This window comes from Asterias amurensis, chromosome 2 (genome assembly GCF_032118995.1).
Source record: "Asterias amurensis chromosome 2, ASM3211899v1".
Classification (NCBI taxonomy): domain Eukaryota; kingdom Metazoa; phylum Echinodermata; class Asteroidea; order Forcipulatida; family Asteriidae; genus Asterias; species Asterias amurensis.
This window is the reverse complement of record NC_092649.1, coordinates 14,814,357-14,838,234: the sequence shown is the minus strand read 5'-3', so window position 1 is coordinate 14,838,234 and position 23,878 is coordinate 14,814,357. Positions and strand designations below refer to the sequence as shown.

Here is a 23,878-nt window from a genome sequence, read left to right as displayed (position 1 = left end):
GATGAGAGCCAAGAAAAAGCTAGGAGCATTCCTGATATTGATGGGGATGTAATATTGACTGGCAATGAGGTAATTAGTGAGCGTCTATTCTCCCGAGGGACTTTGAGTGACCAGAAGAGGGACCTATTTCCCGAGGCCGAAGGCCGAGGGAAAAAAGGCCCTCTTCTGGTTCCCTCTTGTGGTCTCTCTTCTGGTCACTCACAGGCCCCCAACCAGCTGGTCATTGCCTTGGTGCCCTTGAAATGCTCCAGTAGAAACTTACAATTTCCTCATAGGGTGCCCTGTACTAAAGAAAAAAATGCCTTAGTGCCCTTGCCCTTTCAAAAACTGAAGCCAACAGGTCTGCATCTGATGTTATCCTAGTGCAGGCAAGACACTACCCCATAGAGCAATTAGACACGTCAGTCTATCAAATTTGTGATTTAATTACTGTGACCGGTACTCGTCATGACAGACTACCAGTTTCCCCACCTTGCAGTTTGCTCTTGACACGTTGCCGTCACTCAGTGTAGAAATATGTCAGTCAAGGTCAGACCGCGCTGTTAAAGTCTTTTGATAGTCGCTGATGCAGTCATGGATATATTTTTCCACTTCTGCTTCTGTTTTGTTATGATAAAACTGAACCTAAGGTGTACGGTATTCACTTCACTGGCTTTTTAGGGTTATTGTTTTTTTTTAAGTGGCAACCTGTAAAGTGTTTCATGCGTCTTTGTTCATGGCTAGGAGAAATTGTTTCGACGTATCCAGGGCCAAATTTCCTAGAGCTGCTTAAGCACAAAAAGTAGCTAGAAAGCACACCAAAACTATGTTAACCACAACAAGGTTACCAGCCAAATAACCATTTCACGTGTAGAATTTGTGACTGGTATCCTGCTTATTTGTTCTAAGCAGAATTTTGTTTAGCAATTTCCGCTGCTTAAAGGAACACGTTGCCTTGGATCGGACGAGTTGGTCAAAACAAAAGCGTTTGTAACCGTTTTTTTTAAAATGCATATTGTTGGAAAGATGTTTTAAAAGTAGAATACAATGATCCACACAAGTTTGCCTCGAAATTGCGTGGTTTTCCTTCTACTGTGCGAACTAACGCGGTCGGCCATTTATGGGAGTCAAAATTTTGACCCCCATAAATGGCCGACGTGTGTTGACGAGGTAAAAGGAAAACCACGCAATTTCGAGGCATGTTTGTGTGGATCATTGTATTCTACTTTTACAACATCTTTCTACCATATGCATTTTATGAAAAACGGTTACAAACGCTTTTCAAAGACCAACTCGACCGATCCAAGGCAACGTGTTCCTTTAAATAACTCTATGCAATTTGGCCCTGGCCTTGAGCTGTGCTCTTAAAAGGGCACAGCATTTTTTCTTATGGTAAGGGGCACTTTTATGGGCAAAACGTAAGTTTCTATTGGAACCTTGCAAAGGGGCACCACAGCAAAAGCACAGGGCATCGGGGCAATTGCTGTGGGTGCAGTGGGGGTAGTTCAAGGCCTGCATGTCATTTGTTGCATTTGTAATAATAATAGACATTTATACCACGCTAATATTTAGTTTCTAAGCGCTACAGTCTAATTTAAGAGGAAAGGAAATGAACAATCAAATTTTGTGATAGTCATTTTCCAAAAGAGTCCTCATGTGAGTTGGGAAAAAAACATTATAAATCTCTAGCCTTGTGGTAAGTTGTGTAAACTGCCATTGCATTTGATACCCTTCCAGTGCAAATTTTTTCAACACCCAAAGAATCTGATGACATCATTCTGAGAAAAATGTGTATGACATTTGACATTTCCCTTCCTCTTTAAAGTAAACCAGGCCACCTCCACCAACAAAAAAACAAAAGATACAAAATTACAGAGGGTTTTTGTAACATCTGAGAGAATGTTGTTATCTGTGGTCTTGCAAAACCTTGCTTTAAGAAATCCAAGTGTGCATTTTATGAGAGGTTAGGTCACTAACCTCTGGAGTTAAGTGGCACTTTAAATCAAATTTCAGGATTTAATAAACTTATTGCATTTATAGTGGTTGGAAATGGCTTGTACCAAAATGCTCATCGCATCTGCAAATGCCTGCCAGATCTGACCGACTTCCACCTAACCCCAAAATGTTGCTATGTAAAAGGAGTAGATCTCATCATTCAAATGTAGTCCCACATACCTTGCAGGAAATACTGTATGTTAAAGCGCCTTGAGCGTCACTGAGTGGCGCTATAATATACATGTAAGAAGCCACTTTTACTATTATTATTATATTTCCTATTGCTAAAAATCGTTACATTGATCCGTCTTGTTTACCAACAGGTATAAGCGGTAGCCAAGGAATGAAACTTGACCTAGACCAAAGGATGGAAAAATATGGCCGGAATGAAATCCCTCCCAAGCCACCCAAGTCCTTTATACGGCTGATGTGGGAGGCTGTTCAAGATGCTACCCTTATCATGCTTGTTATAGCAGCTTTCATCTCCTTAGGACTAGCTTTCTTACCAAGTAAGTACACATTGTCTTAAAGGCAGTGGACACTGTTGGTAATTACTCAATATAATTATTAGCATAAAACCTGTCTTGATTACGAGTAATGGAGGTTGATAGTATAAAACATTGTGAGAAACAGCTCCCTCTAAAGTTACAGAAGTAATCTTTTACGAATTTGATTTCGAGACCTCGGATTTAGAATTTGAGGTATTGAAATCAAGCATCTGAATGCGCACGACTTTGTGTGACAAGGGTGTTTCTTCCTTCATTATAATCTTGGGACTATGCAATTTTCCTGGGAAAAATTACATACTAGAGGTAGCTGTTTTTCCCGGGAATAGCTAGTTCCTTGGAATTTGGCAGGGTCAGCAACTCCAGAGTGAATGCTGTAAATTTTAAGCTTACATCCTTAGAGTCTGTAGATGTGCTGGGCAAATTAGATTTCCAGCTCTAGAAGGTCACGGTTGTGATGACTTTTTGTTTGACTGGTCCGCGGCAATTTTTTGCTTTGGAGTGCACAGCTACATGTAGCTGTTTGGGTTCAAATGATTACAATCGAGTACCTTAAACTCTTGAGTGAGAGTTTCTTCTTAAGTGGGTGTTTCGAGGTGCTAATTGTGTACATGTGTAGGTGTGATTCTCTGACAAGGTTTTCAATTTCATTTTGCTAAAAAAAGTGCTGACTTTCCTTAGCTGATATTAATATAGCCAGTTAGTACACGCATCTCCCAAACCTGAGGGTGTAGTGTTGAAATGCAGTGCCCCATAGCAATGAAAGCCAACTGCCACTGAAAGTGTGAGGTGTTTTTTCCCCTCCCCCCCCCCCCCCCTTCTTAAAAAGTTAGATGGAGTTCCTCGGAAGATCGTGTCCACAGCAATCTTGTCTCCATTACTCTGTGTCCCTATCTAAAACGCAATATGTCATTCATCATCATCAGCGGAGATCAGCCTGGCCATCCATCAGAGCAGTGGATACACAGGCCTTTTGGGCTGTGCAGACCAAACACACATTAAGAAACGGTCGTGTTAACTTTCTAGAATTAATCACAGTCCTTTTGCCGTAGGTACGGTGATGTCAGTTTCACTGGCAAATGAAAGTGAGGTAGACTATTTGGACTATGCCTCGATCTAAACAAGGACATATTGTGTGAATGTGAAGATGTTTTCACTTTATCCATGTTCTTGTGGCTGTTGATGCCTTATTTTTTCAAATGATAAAAACTGAATGATGTTTTTGATTTAAAGACACTGGACACTATTGGTAATTGTCAAAGACCAGTCTTCTCACTTGGTGTACATGTATCTCAACATATGCATAAGATAACAAACCTGTGAAAATTGAGCTCAATCAGTTGTCGAAGTTGCGAGATAACAATGAAAAAAAAAAAAAAACACAAAAAACCTTGTCACACGAAGTTGTGTGCTTTCAGATTCTTGATTTCGAGACCTCAAATTTTAAATATGAGGCCTCAAAATCAAATTCGTGGAAATTTACTTCTTTCTCGAAAACTACATTACTTCAGAGGGAGCCATTTCTCACAATGTTTTATACTATCAACCTCTTCCTATTACTAGTTACCAAGTAAGGCTTTATGCTTATAATTATTATTATTATTATTATTATTATTATTATTATTATTATTATTATTATTATTATTATTATTATTATTATTATTATTATTATTATTATTATTATTATTATTATTATTATTATTATTATTATTATTATTATTATTATTATTATTATTATTATTATTATTATTATTATTATTATTATTATTATTATTATTATTATTATTATTATTATTATTATTATTATTATTATTATTATTATTATTATTATTATTATTATTCCCTTCCAGCCTCATCAATGATTGGAACGGACACAGAATTTTTAGGAAGTTAGAAGTTTGACAGGAATGTCAGATAAGGTGATTTTTCTTTTAACATTCCACCCTTATTGTTTCCAGCCTCATCACACCATGAAGCAGGGGAGACGGAAGCCCAGTGGATCGAGGGTGCAGCCATCCTCCTGGCCGTTATCGTTGTCATCTTAGTCACGGCTTTCAACGATTGGTCCAAGGAGAGACAATTCCGAGGGTTGCAGAACAAGATTGAGTCCGAGCACAAAATCACCGTCATACGAGCTGGGGAAGCCATCTTAGTCAAAGTTACTGAAATTGTAGTCGGTGATGTCTGTATGATAAGATATGGTGAGATTTTTAAGAAGAAGTATCTTGTGTATATTCGAACAGGTTTTTTCCTTCTCTTTTGTCCCCCCCCCCCTTTTTTTTTGTCATGTCAAACTGTCTTAGAGACAAAACCAGCTCTTTTCAGAGCTAACACTCCCTCAAAAGAGAATTACTACGTGGTTGTACTCGCAAGTTTACTTCTATTTACACTTTCAAATCAACCCTGAAGACCCATCTTTTTTCAAAAACATTTCAGTAACATTCACTAGACATTGGAATTTGTAATTGTTCTTGTTCTTTTGCACTGCTGGAGAACAACCAAGGGGGAATATTTTTATTGGAGCAAGTGCCATGAGCACTTTTTTGTGGATACCAGCGCTATATGTAGAAGACGTCATTATTATTACAAGAAATAAACAAATAATTTTTTTTAATGATATATCTAATGATAATTAACCATTTTTATAAAGCACATAACACAGAGAGTGATAAAACATGTTGCTATGCTAAGTGTTTCTTTAAAGCGATCTTAAACTTATCGGTGTAATCAATATTTTTTCAAATAATTCGGAAGACTGCTCCATGAGGTTTAGGCATCGTGAGCGTAGCTGCGTTCAACATATGACCTGGTAAAAACTGGTGGAATAACAAATGATTTTTACTTTCAGAACAAAGATTTCTAGATTGTGTGTACAATTATAACAATGTAATTAAAACAGGTGATGTTTGCTGCCCTCTCTAGGTGACCTTTTACCAGCCGATGGTATTGTTATACAGAGTAATGACCTCAAAGTTGACGAGAGCTCCTTGACGGGTGAATCCGATGCCATCAAAAAGAGTGTTGAAAAGGACCCAGCACTACTCTCAGGTATTCAACAATAATTTCATGTGTTAATCTTAGAATAAGTCTATCTTAAACATAACAAAACCCTGAGAAGTATTTTCTTTGTTTTTTTCCCCCTTTTTCTTTCTTTCTTCATCTCAATGGCGCCTTGTGGCCAAGTGGTCTAGTTCTGGTGTCGGCAGCAGAGTGTGGGTTTGATACCCGGTCACGACACTTGTGCCCACGAGCAAGGCCCTTAACCATAATTGCTTTGTAAACAATGGAAGACTTTTAGACAGTCCTTTTTCACAGTAGTGCGCATGCTCAGACCTACGCGCTAATACTGAGCATGTGTGCGCACGCTCAAAACAACAAATAAGGACCGTTATGTCTGCTGCCGCCAGCGTCTCAAAAGTCTTCTATTAGGAAGGTAGTGCACTCTGCTGATACCAGCCATGTTCTGATGAACACATTTGAAAATCTTCCTAATTGTGGAAACTTTTCCCCTAGCATGTAGAATGTATATAGGATTTGAGTTATTGCATGGTGAGGTATCAATGTATATTTGGTTTGCGGTTACACCGTGTGTGTATCTACTTGCCATGTACACGTAGAGTTTGTTCTTAGAGAACTGTCTTGCTTTATTCTACTGCCGCGGAGTAGATTATCGGGGGTACGGGAGACTTCTCAGTTCTGAAAAGAACTGTCCTGCTTTTAACTATTATCAGGGCGGATAGTATAGAAAATAGACTTGGACTACTACTTTAGCTTATAGGATCGTATTTTTACTGTACTGTCGCGGAGTCAGTTCTGAAATTGGTCTCAACGTTTCGACTAGCTTGCTCTAGTCATCGTCAGGAGACTCCATTTCTATTAATGTAATTCCCTGTGAAGCCAATCGCCCGATTTTTTTTTCGTCTCCATTTAATTACCCGGGAAATCAAATTGTATATCCGGGTAAAGTCAAAAGGCTAAGGGCTGGTAATTTATTTTCAAATCAAACTGTAATGTAATCATGACAGTGGTGAATTAAAAACAATGCCCTTCGGTTTACAGATGATTAAGTTAGAGTCATTTGACTAAATTGTGGTTACGGTCTGATGAGATACCTGCCTGTTCCTTTAGACCTTGTGCAGACTTGACGACAAAGAATCAGGGAGAAATAATTGTTGATAATTTGTCAACCTTTATGATTTATAGTCCGAATCATTTGTATACATGTTTTTTCTCCTGGTTTGTTAGTTTGTTTGTTTGGCAAACTCCGACAAGGGGATATAAACGCCAAGCTGGCAACAGCCAATCTCTCTCATACAAACATTGGTTTAACATGTATGATTATGAATTGAACAAATCATGTAATTGTGTATATTATATTAATGGTTTATTTAATCTAAATAAAAAACAAACAAAAGGTTAACAACACTCAAATTCACAATGTTTTTACAGAGTTAAGAAAAATGAAATTAACAATAAACAGATTAAATCAATACACAAACACCAAAAAGTTTTTGAGATTATAAAAATTGAGCATAAACTGGTAAAAGCATGCCATCAAAATACAAACAAAGAATATAAAAAAACGGGCAAAAGCATACATCAATACACACACACCAAATTTACCCAGCAACCCAAACATTTATTTCAAGTTTCTCGATAAAGAGGGTAGCTTCGATTCTCGTAGCGCTCAGTATTGCATTTTGGTATGTGAAAGCCAGATGTCGAAGCTGCTCTGAGTTGCATATTACATGTGTTAGTTCTCTGCAGAGGTAATAAATGACAAAATTTTGATTAATTACTTAGACGACAATAAATATTCTAGTCATTGTGGAATCGGCAGTTAGCTTATCAGAGCTTATTAGCTTATTAGCTTACCATCAGAGCCATCAGAGCCATCCAGACAAAAGACACTTTCAAAACGACCCTGAAGACTCATCTTTTTTATAAACATTTCAGTTACTTTCCAACACTGCTGAGGACAACCATGAGGGAACTTGTTATTTTGACTTATTAAAGCAATTTTTGTGGATACTGGCGCTATAGAAGACGTCATTATTGTTATAACTATATGATGTATGATTATTTTTATTATTTGACAGGAACTCATGTTTTGGAGGGGAGTGGTAAGATGGTAGTAACAGCAGTTGGCCTCAACTCACAAACAGGTCAAATCTTCTCATTGCTACTTGGTGTCAAAGGTCAAAAGCCTGAGGAAGATGGTGTTGCCGATAGAGGTAAGTCAAGGCAGTTTTTAGAGCTAATCATCAAACTCAATGACGTACTTGTACACTGATATTTTTTCTTTTCTTTTGAGAATTCAACTGGACCTCTTGTGAATTTTAGGCCCGATGTAGCGACATGTATGTGAAGCCTAGGTCATGGAGACCTTCACTTTAAAATTGTTAATGGACTGATGATTCGACCATAGCAGAGCCTTTCTCAAAAGGCAAAATGACTAAAGGGCAACAATTATCTTTCCAGCATTGATCTGCTTTGTTTTGCATTTTCATGAATAGTCTCAGGTACCCATTTACTTCAGGGTGAGGGATCGATTATACAAATACAGCTTGCTTAGGCCCTTTTCAAAAACACGGGTTTGGTTACCCACTCAGGGCTTAAAGGAACACGTTGCCTTGGATCGGTCGAGTTGGTCTTTGAAAAGCGTTTGTAACCATTTGTTATAAAATGCATATGGGTAGAAAGATGTTGTAAAAGTAGAATACAATGATCCACACAAACATGCCTCGAAATTGCACGGTTTTTCTTTTACCTCGTCGACTAACACGGTTGGTCATTTATGGGAGTCAAATTTTTGACTCCCATTAATGGCCGACCGCGTTAGTTCGCACAGTAAAAGGAAAACCACGCAATTTCAAGGCATGTTTGTGTGGATCATTGTATTCTACTTTTACAACATCTTTCCAACCATATGCATTTTATAACAAATGGTTACAAACGCTTTTTATAGACCAACTCGTCCGACCTGAATCCAAAGCCGAAGCTGTGGTTTTGGAAAAGGGCCTTAATTAGCCTTAAGTGACTTGACCGCGGTTTGAACCAATGTTGAGATGACTCAAAGTCAGCTGTGTCAGCTGTGTCAGCTGTTGGGACTCGAGTCTACCCTAGATTATTTTTAGATTCCATTTCTTTCGTGCTAAGCTTCAGGGATGATAAATTTCAGACTTATCTGAATTCAGACTGCTTGTTGAAAAAAAAAAAAAAAAAAAATACAGCTGTTATTTACTTCAGATCGATGGAAATATTATTCTGTTTTCTACTTCTCTAATGCTGAGGAAACTTTGCCCAAAAGCTTCTAGAAATCTATAACCTCAGGGGTGTATCGAAAGGTAGAAATGTCGTCATGGGTGGTGGGGTTGGCGTAGGTGTATCTTTCCTTGCCTTCTACCTCTAGGACCCTGGTTCGAATCACGCAGGGGGCATTATATTGATTGGGTTTTCAGTCTCTACCTGACTGCGTGGGTTTTCTCTAGAACATTTATTTGGGGTTTTCCTCCCACACGTAAACTGAAAATTCATTCCTTGTCTTCTCTCCATTCAACATAACTGATGCTTTGAAACTGCAGGCATGATTTTTCTCCTACTTGGTTGTATATTTTGCTCACGGAAATATCAGATTTTTTTTTCACCAACTAGCCTGAAAAGTCTACTAAAGCCTACACCATATGAACATGAAATTGTCCTATTTTTTCCCAAGCAACAACTGAAACTGTCACAATAGCTAATGAGGGTATGTTTTTGTTTCTCTCCTGAAGCGGTTGTCAAAGTACCAGCAGATGGTAACAACATTGATGAATCAGCAACGGGGGCCGCCAACAGCCGTGGTCCTAACCCAGAGAAGGAAGCCATGCTGCAAGAGAAGGAAGAGTCCAATCTGATGGAGGGCAAGTCTGTCCTGCAGGGCAAACTCACCAAGCTAGCTATCCAGATTGGTTATGCAGGTAAGGCCGTGTTCCAATTAGCGGCTATGGCTAAGTATAGGAAACCATTAGCAACAGCCGCAGCCGTAGCTGTTGTCGCCACTTCGGATAAATGCCTCAATTTCAATGAATACATCCCCTAGTAAATGGTGTTCATGGCCGAGCACCAGACTCAAGCTCTGGTGCTTCTGAGCAGCAGATTGAGGGTCCAAGTGACACTTGTGTCCTTAACCAAGACACTTAGCCACTATCGCGGCAACCTTCAGATGGGATTTAAAGCCGTAAGTCTCTTCTCAAAAAGAGAAGGGGTTTGCCTCGTTGTTCCTGGTTCGATTTGATGCATGTTAAGTAGGATTTAAAAACTTTGCGTGGTTGAAATACAACTAGAACAGGTTTGTGGTAACACAGTGTGGATATCTGTTTTTGAATACTGTTAGTTCTGAAAAGAACCAGTGGTTAACTATCGCCAAGTTCTGATTGTCTTAAGACAATTGGAGCATACTGATCTAAACAATGAGTCGTTAACCACCAGTTTATTTCGGAAACCACACTACTCAAAAAGAGATATCCACATGTTGTTACTGCAAACTTCTCCTTGCTGCATATTGCTCCACAGCGCCTAAACCATTACATAGTGCTCTTTAAAGGAATAGGTCTCATACTTCAAAACGTAGCACCACATACCTTGCAGGATAAACAAATACCAAGCAACAAGTTTTTCTTCTCTCCATTTCCTGCAGGCGTCACCATAGCTGTTCTCACCACTCTTGTCCTCATCATTCGTTTCTGCATCACCACCTACGGTGTCGACAAGCAACCGTGGGAAACAGGTCATCTGCAAAGTTTTGTCAACTTTTTCATCATTGGTGTGACTGTCCTCGTCGTGGCTGTACCGGAGGGTCTACCACTGGCTGTTACTATATCTCTGGCCTACTCGGTCAAGGTGAGGGATACTAAACTCTGTTACATTCAACCCTTTGATGTTTGGCTTTACCAACTTAAGTCTTAAGCCTGGGCGACAAGTGTCACTGTTGATTGCTTTGTCGGGTCGCGACTACCGTTTTTCAACTACTCCGTTTATCAGGCCGCCACGACTACTACAAAACTAGCATTTCCGGCTTGGTGAACCAATTGTGTTGCTCACGACTATTCACAACAACAAAATTAACTTACGAAACACAATCGGATATTAGTGACACAATTCGTCAATCCTTTCAGCATAAACTTTGCTATATTGCGCCTACGGCAAACAGTATGTCGCAATGCATCTTGGGAATTAAAAATTAGGCACGACTAGTGTCAAAGTCGCAACTATTTGAGTCACGACTAGTGGAGTAGTAAATTTCACTAGTCGTCCAACTATCCATTCTTCTTTCCCTTGCATTTTGTCACCTGCCTTCTTGTGCTCGAGCTTTGTTGCACTCACCCTCTCAAAGTTTACCCTGATTTAGGATAACCTTTGACTGAGAATGCTTATGTCCTGTAGTCCAAGCAACATGCCAGATCTAACTCTGAAAAACTTGTCTTTTTGTTTATAGAAAATGTTGATGGACAATAACCTCGTGAGGCATCTTGATGCCTGCGAGACGATGGGGAACGCCACTGCTATATGCTCAGATAAGACTGGTACCCTGACCACCAACCGGATGACGGTCGTCCAAATTTACACGGGCTTGAATCATCACAAGAAGATACCGAGCTACGAGGAGTTTGGTGCCGACCTGATACAACTGGTTTCTGAAGGCGTCTCTGTTAACAGTAGCTATGCTTCCAGATTGCTGGTTAGTTGAGAGTAATGTTGCTCCCCTAATGTGGAACAACCACCCAATACCCATTAGAAATGTTAACTTTTTTGCCAATGTTCAAGAATGGAAGTGCCAACGAATGGCCTCAAAGGCCTCAAGTATGTTAACTCAGATAACTAGACACACGGCCTTCTCTGAGTTGCATTTATATGATTTCGTCCAAACACAGTGAAGCGTAGGGTGGCATGGCCGACCGGTCAATAAGACAAATTTCACATCACTCTTTTCAAATATTTTCATAATTTAATTCCTCAAAAGTTACCTGCAGCCGATTTCACGAAATGCTAGGATTAATTATCCTATTTCGAGCTAGGACGAGTAGTGTATCCTAACTTACATTGTGTGTAGGATGGGTTAAATGTGTCCTAACAGTTAAGGATACGGAACTTTGCTAGTCCTAAGTCCTAGGATTAATCCTAAGTTAGGATGAGTTTGGTGAAATCGACGGCTGGAAACAAACCACCAACTGTCATGTCACTTTACTCTTTTTATTCCTAACCTTGTTCACAGGCACCGGAGCAAGAAGGTCAGTTGGCCAGGCAGGTCGGCAACAAGACAGAGTGTGCCCTCCTAGGTCTGGTCGTTGGACTTCAACAAGAGTACCAGGCTATTCGAGATCGGTGGCCCGTGGAGCGTTACGTCCATTGCTACACCTTTAACTCCACGCGCAAGTCCATGAGCACTGTCATACCACTGGAGGGTGGTGGCTTCCGGTTATACTCCAAGGGAGCCAGTGAAATCATTATGAAGAAGTAAGTTCAAGTTCCGGGGAAATATAACTGGCACCAGTGTGTGTCGGTTAGTAGGTATACACGTTAAAACCGTATAACAAAAGAGGACAACAGGGGTCCGCGATTCGGGAAAGGTCCACGGTTGGAAAACTCGCACAAAAACAATGGAAGCTGTCGCACAGTTTAAACAAACGATTGACAAGAAGGAGTTCACGGTTGGATGTGTATACACACTTGCTTGTGTTTGTGTACTTCACCTTTGCTCATCCACTTCCCAATTTGAACAGACTGTTATCTTAGCTGTATGAGAAACTTCACCTTAATTTTCCCAATGCTGTCATGTCAAATGATGTCACACTGCACGTTCTATGCTCGCTTTTAGCAAAGCAATCGTGGCCCTCCAGCCCAATATCTTTCTTATGACGTACAATGTGCAAAGCTCCATGCTTGATTATGAAAAACGGCACAATGTCATCACCTACCTGCCGTACTACATCTAAGCAGAGATGCCAACTCTCCCTGATTCTTCAGAAAGATCCCCGAGTGTATACCAATCTGTCCATGTTCTAATGAACAAATTCAAAATATTCTCCCTGATTATGTAACATTTGTCGCTATTATGTCCAAAATGATTATAAGTATCTCCCTGACCGTTGTACCGAATCTCTCCGATTGTAAGATGCAAACAGTGGCAGCTCTGTCTAAGACATGTTCTTATTTATCATCTCGATTCAGATGCACAAAGATCGTAGACGCTAACTGCCAACTGCAGCCCTTCAGTATGAAAGACAAGGAGTCGACGGTCAAGAACGTGATTGAACCCATGGCCTCGGATGGTCTACGTACGTTGTCCTTGGCGTATCGTGACTTTGCCGCGGGAGAGGAGGTCAACTGGGAGGATGAGAACAGTGTCATGACTAATCTGAACTGCGTCGCCATCGTCGGGATCGAGGACCCCGTCAGAGATGAGGTATTGCAGTCAGTTTTCCTTTTTGTAGAGATTAACTAAGAGAGAATTAAGAGTAATTATAAGCATTAATATGAATAGTAAATTAGCGGGTGCAAACATAAGTAAAATCTCTTTTGAAGGAGTGGTGGCTCTGAAAAGAGCCAGTTTGGTCTCGACGTTTCAAACAGTATACTCTGCTTGTCTTCAGGAGAAGAGAATACTTTTCGAAACGTCAAGACCAAACTGGCTCTTTTTAGAGCCACCACTCCTTCAAAAGAGATTTTACTCCTGGTTGTACCCGCAAGTTTACTATAAATATTTATAGTTGCTCTTATTATCCACACCATGCAAAGCTTCAAACACCATTTAAGAGAGGTTTGTGGTAACACCATGTGAATACCTTTTTTGAGAAGTGCAACAGAGTCCAGCATTCTGACCAGAATGATCAGAGCATACTGATCGAAATGTTGAGTTGTAACCACTAGTTCTTTTTTAGAAGCCACACTGCTCAAAAGGGATATTCACATGGCAATACCGCACAGTTGTACTTCCACCCTGCAAAGTTTCAATGCCTACTATTGTTGAGCTGTTTTTCAATCAACTTTAATTTCTGATTTTGAGGTTTAATTTCACAGAGATGCTGAAGCACAAAAATAGGCTAAGCAAGGAAGAATTAGTTTGATTTTGAGACCTCAGGGTTAGATTTTGAGGTCCCGAAATAAAGCATCTGAAAGCACACAACTCCGTGTGACAAGGGTGTTTTTTCTTCCATTATTATCATGCAACTTGGGCGACCAATTGAGTTCAAATTTTCACAGGTTTGTTATTTTGTGCATATGTTTGAGATACACCAAGTGAGAAGACTGGTCTTTGACAATTACCAGTTAGTGTCTTACCATTAACTAAACTCATTTATTTACATCTGCTCAGGTACCGCCAGCTATCGTCCAGTGCCAGAAAGCTGGTATCACTGTTCGCATGGTGACTGGTGACAACGTGAACACGGCTCGATCCATCGCCACTAAATGCGGTATTCTCATCCCCGGAGAAGACTTCCTAGTCCTCGAAGGGAAAGAGTTTAACAGAAGAATTAGAGATAGATTCGGAAAGGTGGGTGCATTTCTTTAGTCTCGTATTAGCTGATAACGACAGGTTTTTCCGAAAAGGATAGATTGATTTACTATTCTACGGGTATCTATAGTATAATATCCCTTGACCAAACTGTGTCACACTGTTGCTAAGCCCATACAAATACCTTGCTGAAAAATTTTATTCTCAATATTCACAGTGCTTTTTACATTTAAATTTACCAGATCTTCTTCTTTGCCCAGGTTGTATTTTAAGAAGCATATTATGAGCTTCTTAGTCTTAAATAATTAATTATTTAATTATTTAAATAATTTATTAATTAGTTTTTATGTTTGTTTTACTGTAAGCCGTGTTTTATCAGTGTCCATACTGTCTTTTAAATTGTCTATTTCTTAAATTTGGGCATCTGGAGATGAGTGGGATAGAAATTTAGTTTACTTATTTGTTTAAATCCACGTTCCACTTGTAGGTCCAGCAACGCCTGTTGGATAAGGTCTGGCCCCAGCTTAGAGTGCTAGCTCGGTCATCTCCAACGGACAAGCACACACTAGTCAAAGGAATTATCGACAGTAAAATATCGGCTCATCGTGAAGTTGTAGCTGTGACCGGTGACGGAACGAACGATGCACCAGCCCTGAAGAAGGCTGATGTTGGTTTTGCAATGGTGAGTCTTCAAGGCCCAGTTTCATGCAGTCTCTTAGCACAAAGGTTTGCTTAGCACAGAAAAGTATTAATATAAGAAACAGGTTACCAGCCAAAATTACATTACGTTTACATTATAAAAGAAATTTCGTCAAGCGGTATTTTCTGCCTAACAGATTTATATAAAATTCTTTTCAATCCCCTGCAGAAATGAGCAAAGCCCATTTTCATAGAGCTGCTTAAAGGGTGTATGTAACTTTTGTAGGGCAAAAAACACAATGTCCACAGATTTACACTAAACTTATGCAGTTTGAACATAGTCATTGTAGAAAGCTTCCCTGAAAATATTACTTGCTGAGGTGCTGTAGTTTTTGAGAAATAAGTAAAACAATGTCATGAAAATAATTTTTGTCTCAGTGATCGTGAGACGAAAAGTATTTTAGTGTGTAAAAACGTATTTTTCATGACATTGTTTTACTCATTTCTCAAAAACTACAGCACCTCAGCAACTAATAGTTTAAGGAAAGCTTTGTATTTATCATAATTTTCATACTGTGTAAGTTTAATGTAAATCTGTGTTTTGTGTTAGAAAAAGTACCCAAATCCTTTATGCCGAAAGTACTGCCTAACAGTGTTAATGTAAACCAGGTTACATGGTCTATACAGCAGTTAAAAAATATGTTTTAATCCTTATGTAATGAATATCCAAATTTACTCTGAGAAAGACACTTCCATATCTTACTACTTTATCCTTACCATCATTTTCACGTCTTCAGGGAATTGCTGGAACTGATGTCGCAAAAGAAGCCTCCGACATCATTCTGACCGATGATAACTTCACCAGTATAGTCAAAGCCGTCATGTGGGGACGTAACGTCTACGATAGTATCTCTAAATTTTTACAGTTCCAGCTGACGGTTAACTTAGTAGCTGTGATCGTAGCATTCTCAGGGGCGTGTATTATCAATGTAAGTTCCCTTTTTCTACTTTTTAAAACTTTATTATCAACACAAGTTACTTTGTTTCTACTTTTATTTTTACTTAATCAACAATGTAAGGTCCTTTTTTTCATAACTCTTTTAACTTACTATCAATGTAAGTTCCCTTTTTCTGTTTTTTTTTCCTAATGCAAAGCTGAATGCCCAAGTTTTGTTGTAGCTCTTATATGTTCTGAGCATTCTTATGTATTTGTAAACCTGTTAATTTGTTTTTATGTACATGCAGGTTCTTCAGCTGTTCCAGAAATTTTTCAAGGTTTTACTTTAACGATTTTGTCTGAAATGTTATCCTATTTTCATGGGGTACTAAACTTGCAGGGTCGTATTCCACGGGGATAAGAGATTAAGAGAAAAGGGCTTATAAAAGGTCACTGCACTTTAACTTGATATTTGTTTGTTGTTACCCCTTGTGTATCTTCAGGATAGCCCACTTAGAGCCATCCAGATGTTATGGGTCAACCTTATCATGGATTCCTTCGCCTCTCTGGCCCTAGCTACAGAGTTACCCACACCATCGCTTCTCAATCGAAGGCCGTACGGCCGCACCAAAGCGCTCATCTCCAAAATTATGATCAAGTCCATCTTAGGGCATGCTGTATACCAGTTGGTTGTCATATTTACCATTCTCTTTGCTGGTGAGTTGGTGTTCTTTGTATCAAAAACTTTTCAAAAAAAAGAGAAAAAAAAAAGGCGGGTTTTGTACTATTTTGTTTACTTACAAATGTTGGTGTTTCCGTTAGTATCGGGCCGTGTCCCAGACAGTGACTTTGGCTACAGCTACGGCTATATCAAGCACCTCTCCCCATTCTTCAACATGAGCAGACGCACTGATCTTCAAGCCGTAGCTGTAGCCAAAGTCGCCGTTTAGGACACGGCCCCAGTGAAAAATAAAAGCTTTCCAAAAATAATTGTACATAGATTTGTTTGGTTATGGTTTTAAAAAAGTATAGAGAAAGAGCCGATGAATTCAGAATTTGAAGAATAAAACACACACATCTTGTTTTATTTTTTTATTTTAGGTATACACACACCTTAATTCTTGAGGTAGAGTTTATTTAACCTGTCTCAACATGTAGAGATTATCAATCACATTCATTTACTCTACATGTTGTCATTATTCATTTTATCTTCTTGTCCATTTGTGCTTTTCGTTTAATGTCTGTATAGGATGTTCTCTCTACAGGCTCTGCTTGACTGTAAATAGCCCCATACTTTTCACCATCTACTGTTATTTATTTTTTTTTTTTTCCGACTATAATTCGAGATGTCTACCATAAAAATATTCTTGAATTCCTTTAATCTAAATTGATGTAGATAATATGGAAAGAAGTGAAAGTATGGAAATAACTGTTGTTTTGAACTGAATTGATTCAAATTGAATGTTGGTCTACCCTGAAGGCACACACCTGCAACTTGAACCCTGAGACTTGTCCTGACATGACATCCACCATGAAGGGACACCTCTTGAAAGGTCATCTACTCATGTGGTTGGCCCCTCAAGCTACTATCAATTGAGTTGTTGATGTGATAGTATATACCTCTGGCATTTAGACATTATTCAAGCGTTATCGTGCAGCTCTGTGGTTGTGTCTGCATTGATGGATTGGGCACCAGCCGCTGCAGCCGGATCGCTCAAAGGGTCCAATTGCATAGAGCAGATTGAGCAGAACGTACTGCTTTCGGCTAAGCAGAAATGAGCAGGTTACCAGTCAAAAAATTGTACATGTGACTTGGTAGTTCACCTTTTTCCTGGTGAGCACAATTTTGTTGTGCTTAGCAGCGTCTGTTAGTGCTTGAGCAGCTCTATGAAATTCGGTCTTGCTCTTGATTGTTGTCGGCCGTAGCCAATAGCCACAGCCAGCCATAGCCACAGCCAAAGTTGCTTGTTTCGGACGAGGTCTTACTTGTTGCAAAGTGACAATGCTTATATCCAGTAGCTGAAATGGAGATCAAGGAAAAAAAAAAAAAAATCGTGCAAGCAAAAGGACTCCTTAAGTGAATTCAATTAGAAGACTGGGGTGCTCTCCAAGGAAATTTTTTGTACAAATGCTATGGGAAACTGTTTTAATGCAGGGATAAAGGAATGAATAAAAATAATGCCAAGAATGGGCGTTATGAATTATCACAATAATATTATCAAAATGTTCGTCAACAATTGTTGTGTAACTTGTACTTTGTAGGAGGTTCTGCTATAGGCAAACTGGTTTATTTAAATGTTAGTAGTTGGTATAATGATTGTGTTTTGGGGATTAAGAGTATGCTATGTTTTACAATTGAACCAGTGTGTTACACCAATGTATGTCAGGGCTGTATGCTTCGTTTTTGAAAGGGCAAGGGCACCAAGGCATTTTCATCTTGGTAAAGGGCACCCTATGATGAATTTACAAATTTGTACTGCCAGAGCATTTCAAGGGCACCAAGGCAGTGACCGGGGGACACGGAGGCAATCGCCTTCGTTGCCTCCGTGAAGTATCAGGCCTGTGTGATGAGCAATACATATTCACTGCTTTGGGGGTCCTACAGGAAACAAACATTCCTGGGGGTGGGATTCAAACCCAGACCTTATTAGCATTCAAGAGCAGATAGTTTAGCAGCTAGAATCAACCGTGATTGGTGTCACATCGGGTGTAAGTGCAAAACCATACTAAAAAACAGGTACATAGTAATTTTGTTTAGTAAATACTTCATTAGAATATTATTTGGTTTTGTGTCGTAGGGTTTTATTGATTTTCTTTTTTATTCTATTTTTTTTACCCTCTGCTAGGATTATTTAATGTTTCTATCTTGTACTAGTTTATAGGGGGAGTGGGAGTCGGGATTCTTAAACATGATCCGCGGATGTTGTAATGTTAGATGCCATTTGAGATGTATAGTCGTTAGTACAATATGTTTATTATTGGTTTATTTTAAACAGTCGAACTTTGCAGCCAAATATATTTAATCAAATGTTAACATGTACCCACATTGTATCAGACATAACACACCTCTGAAATCAATGTTATTGTTTTTGTACTTTGAAGGTCCTTCTTTATTCGACATAGACGATGGTTCAGCGATTGGTCCCACTGGCCCGGCTACCGTTCACTTCACCATCATCTTCAACACCTTTGTGTTGATGCAAGTGTTTAATGAGATCAACGCCAGGAAGGTTCATGGAGAGAGAAACGTCTTCTCTGGCATCCACACCAATCCAACGTTTCTTGTCATTGTCATAGGCACGTTTGGTGTACAGGTAGGTGCAAGGGTACAGACTAAAACCTGGGCCCATTTTGGTTTTGGGCATGAATTAGTGTTTTTTTAACTGTTGATTATTTTTCATCCTATGAATGTAGACTTATACGACACAACTAACCTGTGAAAATTTTATTTCATGTAGACTTATACAGTACAACTAACCTGTGAACATATTATTTCAAAAAGGTTGTCTCGTTTTTGAGACAAACTCAATCGTTGTAACCCTTCCCCATGGTAACGGGGGTGCATTCCTTTTGGATAAGAATAAGAATTGAAATTAATAAAAAGTTTTTTGTAAGTAACAAAAATCCTCTGCAGGCACTGGATATGTTTGGAAATTGTCACAGAACATTCTTCTCATTTGGTGTATCCACACATGTGCATAAAATAACAAATCTGCGAAAAAAATTGTTGACCCCATTGGTCACCGTAGTTGCCAAAAAAAAAAAGTCTTTTAAAATTTTAATGAGAAATTACCTCTCGCTCAAAGGGAGTTTTTGTTCACAATGTGTTTAACTTGATCAACAGCTCTCCAGCTTACCATGAGTAAATTTTTATGCCAACAACTATTTTGAGTCATCCAGTGCCTAAAATGAAATTTGAAAATTCCTCAGGCCTTAATCGAATGCTAAATTTGGTTTGCGACAGATAATACTGGTTGAGTTTGGTTCCATTGTCTTCAGCACCACTGGCCTAAGCCTGGACGAGTGGGCGTGGTGCTTCTTCCTGGGCATGGGCTCTCTACTCTGGCACCAGATCATCATGTTGTTCCCCACGCACTGGTTGCCGAACTGCGCATACGGCCGCGGGAGCAGTTCGGAGCAACTGCCCAGTATCACGGAGATCGACGAGATCGATCGAGGCGACTCTAGGGTGGAGCTGAAGAGGGCACAGATCCTGTGGATGAGGGGATTGACACGCCTTCAACAACAGGTAGGTTTTGTTGTTGTCTGCTTCGGCTGTACTTTGGAAATCTGTGGGCTTGGGTTGATATGTGGCGGGGAGGGGGTCACTAAAAATTATCACTTTTCTTTTGTCTTCTTTTTTTTTTTTTGCTTTCTGCTTTGGTCATACTTCCAATTGGACTGGAAACATGTAATTTTTTTTTAATAAGAATTATTGGCTTATTGCTGAAAGCACATTGCAGCCAAAGGCTGAATTACATGAAATTTGGTTTGGACGAGGTTTGGGTTGGTGTGTGGAGGGTAGAGGAGTTCATAAACAAATTCGCACTCTTTTTTCTTTTTTGGGGATTGGGGCGGTAGGTGTCTTTTTGGGTCCATCATTGAAAGATGGGTTCATGAGCACGGATCCGCTAAGTTGTATCAACTGAAAATGAAGCAACTGCACATGATTAATATGTACATGTATATTCAGATGCGTTCAATAACCAGTACTGTATTGTTGGCTTACAACTTTGACTCTTTGAAACTTCATGATATGAATTTCAGACTTATTTCACATTATTGTTTTTGTTTAAACCGGTTGGGGAGAAAGTACGATTGTAAGAAAGTCTGATTACCGTGGGGGGGGGGGGGGATGGACTCCAGGCTTTGTGTATATTTGTACAGAGACCATTTTGTGTGGGATGTATTCGAGGCTAGTATTGATGTTTCACGTATGGGAACCGTGGGGGATAAATTCCTTAGATAACTAATGTTATTTGTAAGGGGAGGGGAACCATGCCATATGAAGCATGGACTCCAGGCTAGCTACTATCATCACATAAGGAACCAAGTGTAATGAATCCCAGGCTAGCCCATTGGGATCGCTAGCTACCAACCGTAAGCCTAACCACAGGGACTAGAACATACTCTTATATCCCGCGAGGAGGTCCCTCATCAAAGGATGGATTTCAAGCTATGATCTACACTTTGTTCTAGTCGATCAATGTGTGTGCACTCCAGGCTAGCCCTGTATACTCTATTATGATCTACATGCTGATGGTGGTATCATTAAAACCAAGATGCACAATCTGTCTTTCTCTATATATACTAACTCCCCCCTGCACCAGCACAATGCCAGCCTGGTTTCACTACCTGTAGGCTGCCACCAAGTTCAATGTCAGTCAGTACTTCCAGAGTCCGGTCATGTCCAGTATTTTTGTCATGTTGGTGTCCCCCCCCCCTTCTTGGAATGACAGTATCAGTACAACAGAGGGCAGCAAACATTCAGTAAATTTCAAGAGTCAATTTTCAGCCCATTGTTCTACTCTCTCAGTTCCTCTCCTAAGTTTCCAAATGTCTCCAAACTTTCAAAGAATAAATCTGCAATTATTTTTGGTACTTTTCTTTGAAGAAAAGGGATGTCATTTTTCTTGAATACAAAAATCCAAACAAACTAAAGTTCACCATGAACCCCTTTGCACTGGCTAATATAACTGAGGCCCAACAATGGAACAAATGCGTGCGCTGCGCACAACACTCGGCCAATGATGGTTCTTCCTTTTACCTCAATGAGGGCGCTGTTTGGGTTTTCACGTCGTATGCAAGGGATCTTTTGCAAATAATGAGCCGATTTCCTTTGTCAGTTTTAAAAAGCTCTGACAATCGAACTCAAAATCTGAAGAAAAGTCATAGCTGAAGGAACTGAGTGATTTTGAGTTTGTTTTGGGTCGACGGGTAATGATTTTGACATCGCAGGTTTTTTAACGTATGTTTGTGTGTATTTTGTATACAATATCGTGTGAGTGGTGTTTGTGTGGATGTCTTTACTATTCATGTACTGATTGCCTACTGATTGTTTCCTACACTGGTATCAAAAAGGGAAAGTGGGTGTTTTCTTTTCCTGTGGAAAATACTTTTCCTGGCAAAATGAAATAGAGGTTACATTTCTGATGAACTTTGACTTTCAGTTCTCTGGTTCATAAAAATGTTAAGAAGTTTTGTTTTTCCTTTTTGAGATTCATGGATTGACATTTATTCCAAATGAAGCAAGTTATGGCGACATGTTTTCTAAACGTTGACAACATTATCTACAGAAGGAGAAAAAAAATCAATTGATACTTTTGTTTATCAAACCAATAATCAAATATAAGTGGAACCACTTGAATGTTTTGTGGATTTGTGTATTGTACGGTGATCAAGTGTGAAGTCATGTATTGTATGTGAAGAGTTGACTTGTAATCACAATGTTTAATCCAAAACAGGTTCCCCTATTGTTCAACCTCCGTTGTGTCGTCTGAATGGTTGTTGTTTTTTTTTTAAGAAGGAAAAAAACAAAAAACCATGCCATTGTTTACTTGGACCTCTTGTTATCCATTGTTCACTTTTATGTCGTATTTGATCCATCGTCATCGTCGTCGGCCATTTTCTTCCAGTCTTTTACCTTTTGTGGTTTTTTATTCCCATCTCCGAAATTCTCACGCTGTCCTTGGTTCTCAATTTGCGCTGGAAGTCCCGTGCTGTGAGTAGCATATACTGCCTACATCTTAATTTGCTGTGATTAGTTGGTCGTACTAGAATAACAGAACCAAGCACGCTGCGCCGACTAGCGGTGGCACAAACCAAAAAAAAAAAAAAAAAAAAAAAGTTCTGTTATAATTTTTTGAGTGTCATCATGCCAGTGCATTTCATTTCCCCGTGATTTTTTGCTGAATCCCTCTTTCCCATCTTCATGATCAAGTGGCATCATCTCATGTAGCTTGAAAACCATTTCCGCTTGTACGTCACCCAGCTCTATATATTCATCAATTTTTACTCCATTTGCTTGTGCAGCATATTGTTGTCAGTTGTCGTTTTCTCCTTCGTTGTTGTGTACCCCCCTTCATTATGTTCCTCTCTCTGAGGTTGTCCTGCACGGATTTGTAATTTTGTTTTTTTGATTTTATTTTTAAATCGTTGCCTGTCTGTCATTCTAGCTGTAGTCATGTTTTGATCGTCGGATCATTTTGAGGCTTTTGTTGTCATATCATGTAGGTGCTATTACGTGCAGGCAGTTTATATGTGAACACAGTCATGGGACATGGGCTAATGCTAGACACCGGAGCGTGTTAACAGAATTTCAAAGTATGAGTCATTCCAAAAATATTGGCACAGTGTTTTTTGTCCAATTTCTTTCTTCACTGGCTTGCTGGGGGATGGTACAACATTGGTTTGGGGTTGTTTTTCAACTTTGTCAATTAAAGTCTCCAATACCGGGGGACATTTTTTAACTGCTGCCGTCTTGTGAACGAAATGCTGGAACAGCAAGTAATAATAATAGTTATAACAATTTATTTTGCGCCATCTCCATCTGAGGATGTTCGAAGGCTCAAATTACACACAAATTTTATAAAAAAATTGCTGCAAATTACAAACAATAAAGTTACAGAAAAACCCCCCCCCCCAGACTGATAAGTCTGTAAAAAAGAAAAAATAACACAGAAAATGTTTCGACCATGACAATTTGGTGAATCTCTTTTCTTAATTTTGAAAAAATAACACAGAAAATGTTTCGACCATGACAATTTGGTGAATCTCTTTTCTTAATTTTGTTATCGATGAAAACAATCATGGCAGTTCGGTATCTGATAATTCACTTGTTTTTATTTTGGTGGCAGCCTGGTATTTGATAATTTACTTGGTTTTTTATTTTTCAACTAGACAGTAATAAATAACCAGCAAGTTTTTGTGAAAAAGCACACATGAGGTTGCTGACAGTAATGTCCAAACCTGACGGATTCAGGGATGACTTGATTAAATTCCTCTCAAAATTTGTGCGTTTGGGTACGATTTGTTTGTGTATCTTTGCTCTTTTCTGTGTTGTACCTACCCCCTTAGTGAATGACTCCATGCCCTGTTACAGCAATTGAGAAACCTTGGAAGTTAAAACTGTCAGAAAGCCCCGCCTTAAGAAAAGTTCTTTCATCCAATCAGGTTCACTGGTTGATGTCACAAGATGTCAGTTATAAAATAACAGAGGATCTGATTGGACCAATGGATATCAACAAGTCATTGTACAATGTTTGAAGAAGAAAAAATCAAAATCATGTTTAACTATTTTTATTTGTCAAACACGAAAAAAATTAGTCA

At 39.2% G+C, this 23,878-nt stretch overlaps 1 protein-coding gene across 2 annotated transcripts in view; it reads left to right on the top strand.

Annotated features, from left to right (window-relative positions):
• Positions 1 to 23,878, top strand: part of LOC139950567 (plasma membrane calcium-transporting ATPase 3-like) — a 116,298-nt gene that overhangs the window by 79,969 nt on the left and 12,451 nt on the right. For both annotated transcript variants that reach the window (XM_071949318.1, XM_071949326.1), the window contains 15 exons: positions 2,298 to 2,483; positions 4,439 to 4,681; positions 5,403 to 5,528; positions 7,580 to 7,714; positions 9,254 to 9,439; positions 10,159 to 10,361; positions 10,957 to 11,199; positions 11,734 to 11,975; positions 12,690 to 12,924; positions 13,834 to 14,013; positions 14,462 to 14,656; positions 15,411 to 15,602; positions 16,054 to 16,267; positions 18,653 to 18,864; positions 19,515 to 19,799. In XM_071949318.1, the coding sequence (XP_071805419.1) occupies positions 2,298 to 2,483; positions 4,439 to 4,681; positions 5,403 to 5,528; positions 7,580 to 7,714; positions 9,254 to 9,439; positions 10,159 to 10,361; positions 10,957 to 11,199; positions 11,734 to 11,975; positions 12,690 to 12,924; positions 13,834 to 14,013; positions 14,462 to 14,656; positions 15,411 to 15,602; positions 16,054 to 16,267; positions 18,653 to 18,864; positions 19,515 to 19,799 (3,077 nt within the window). The remainder of the gene's footprint in view (positions 1 to 2,297; positions 2,484 to 4,438; positions 4,682 to 5,402; positions 5,529 to 7,579; positions 7,715 to 9,253; positions 9,440 to 10,158; positions 10,362 to 10,956; positions 11,200 to 11,733; positions 11,976 to 12,689; positions 12,925 to 13,833; positions 14,014 to 14,461; positions 14,657 to 15,410; positions 15,603 to 16,053; positions 16,268 to 18,652; positions 18,865 to 19,514; positions 19,800 to 23,878) is intronic.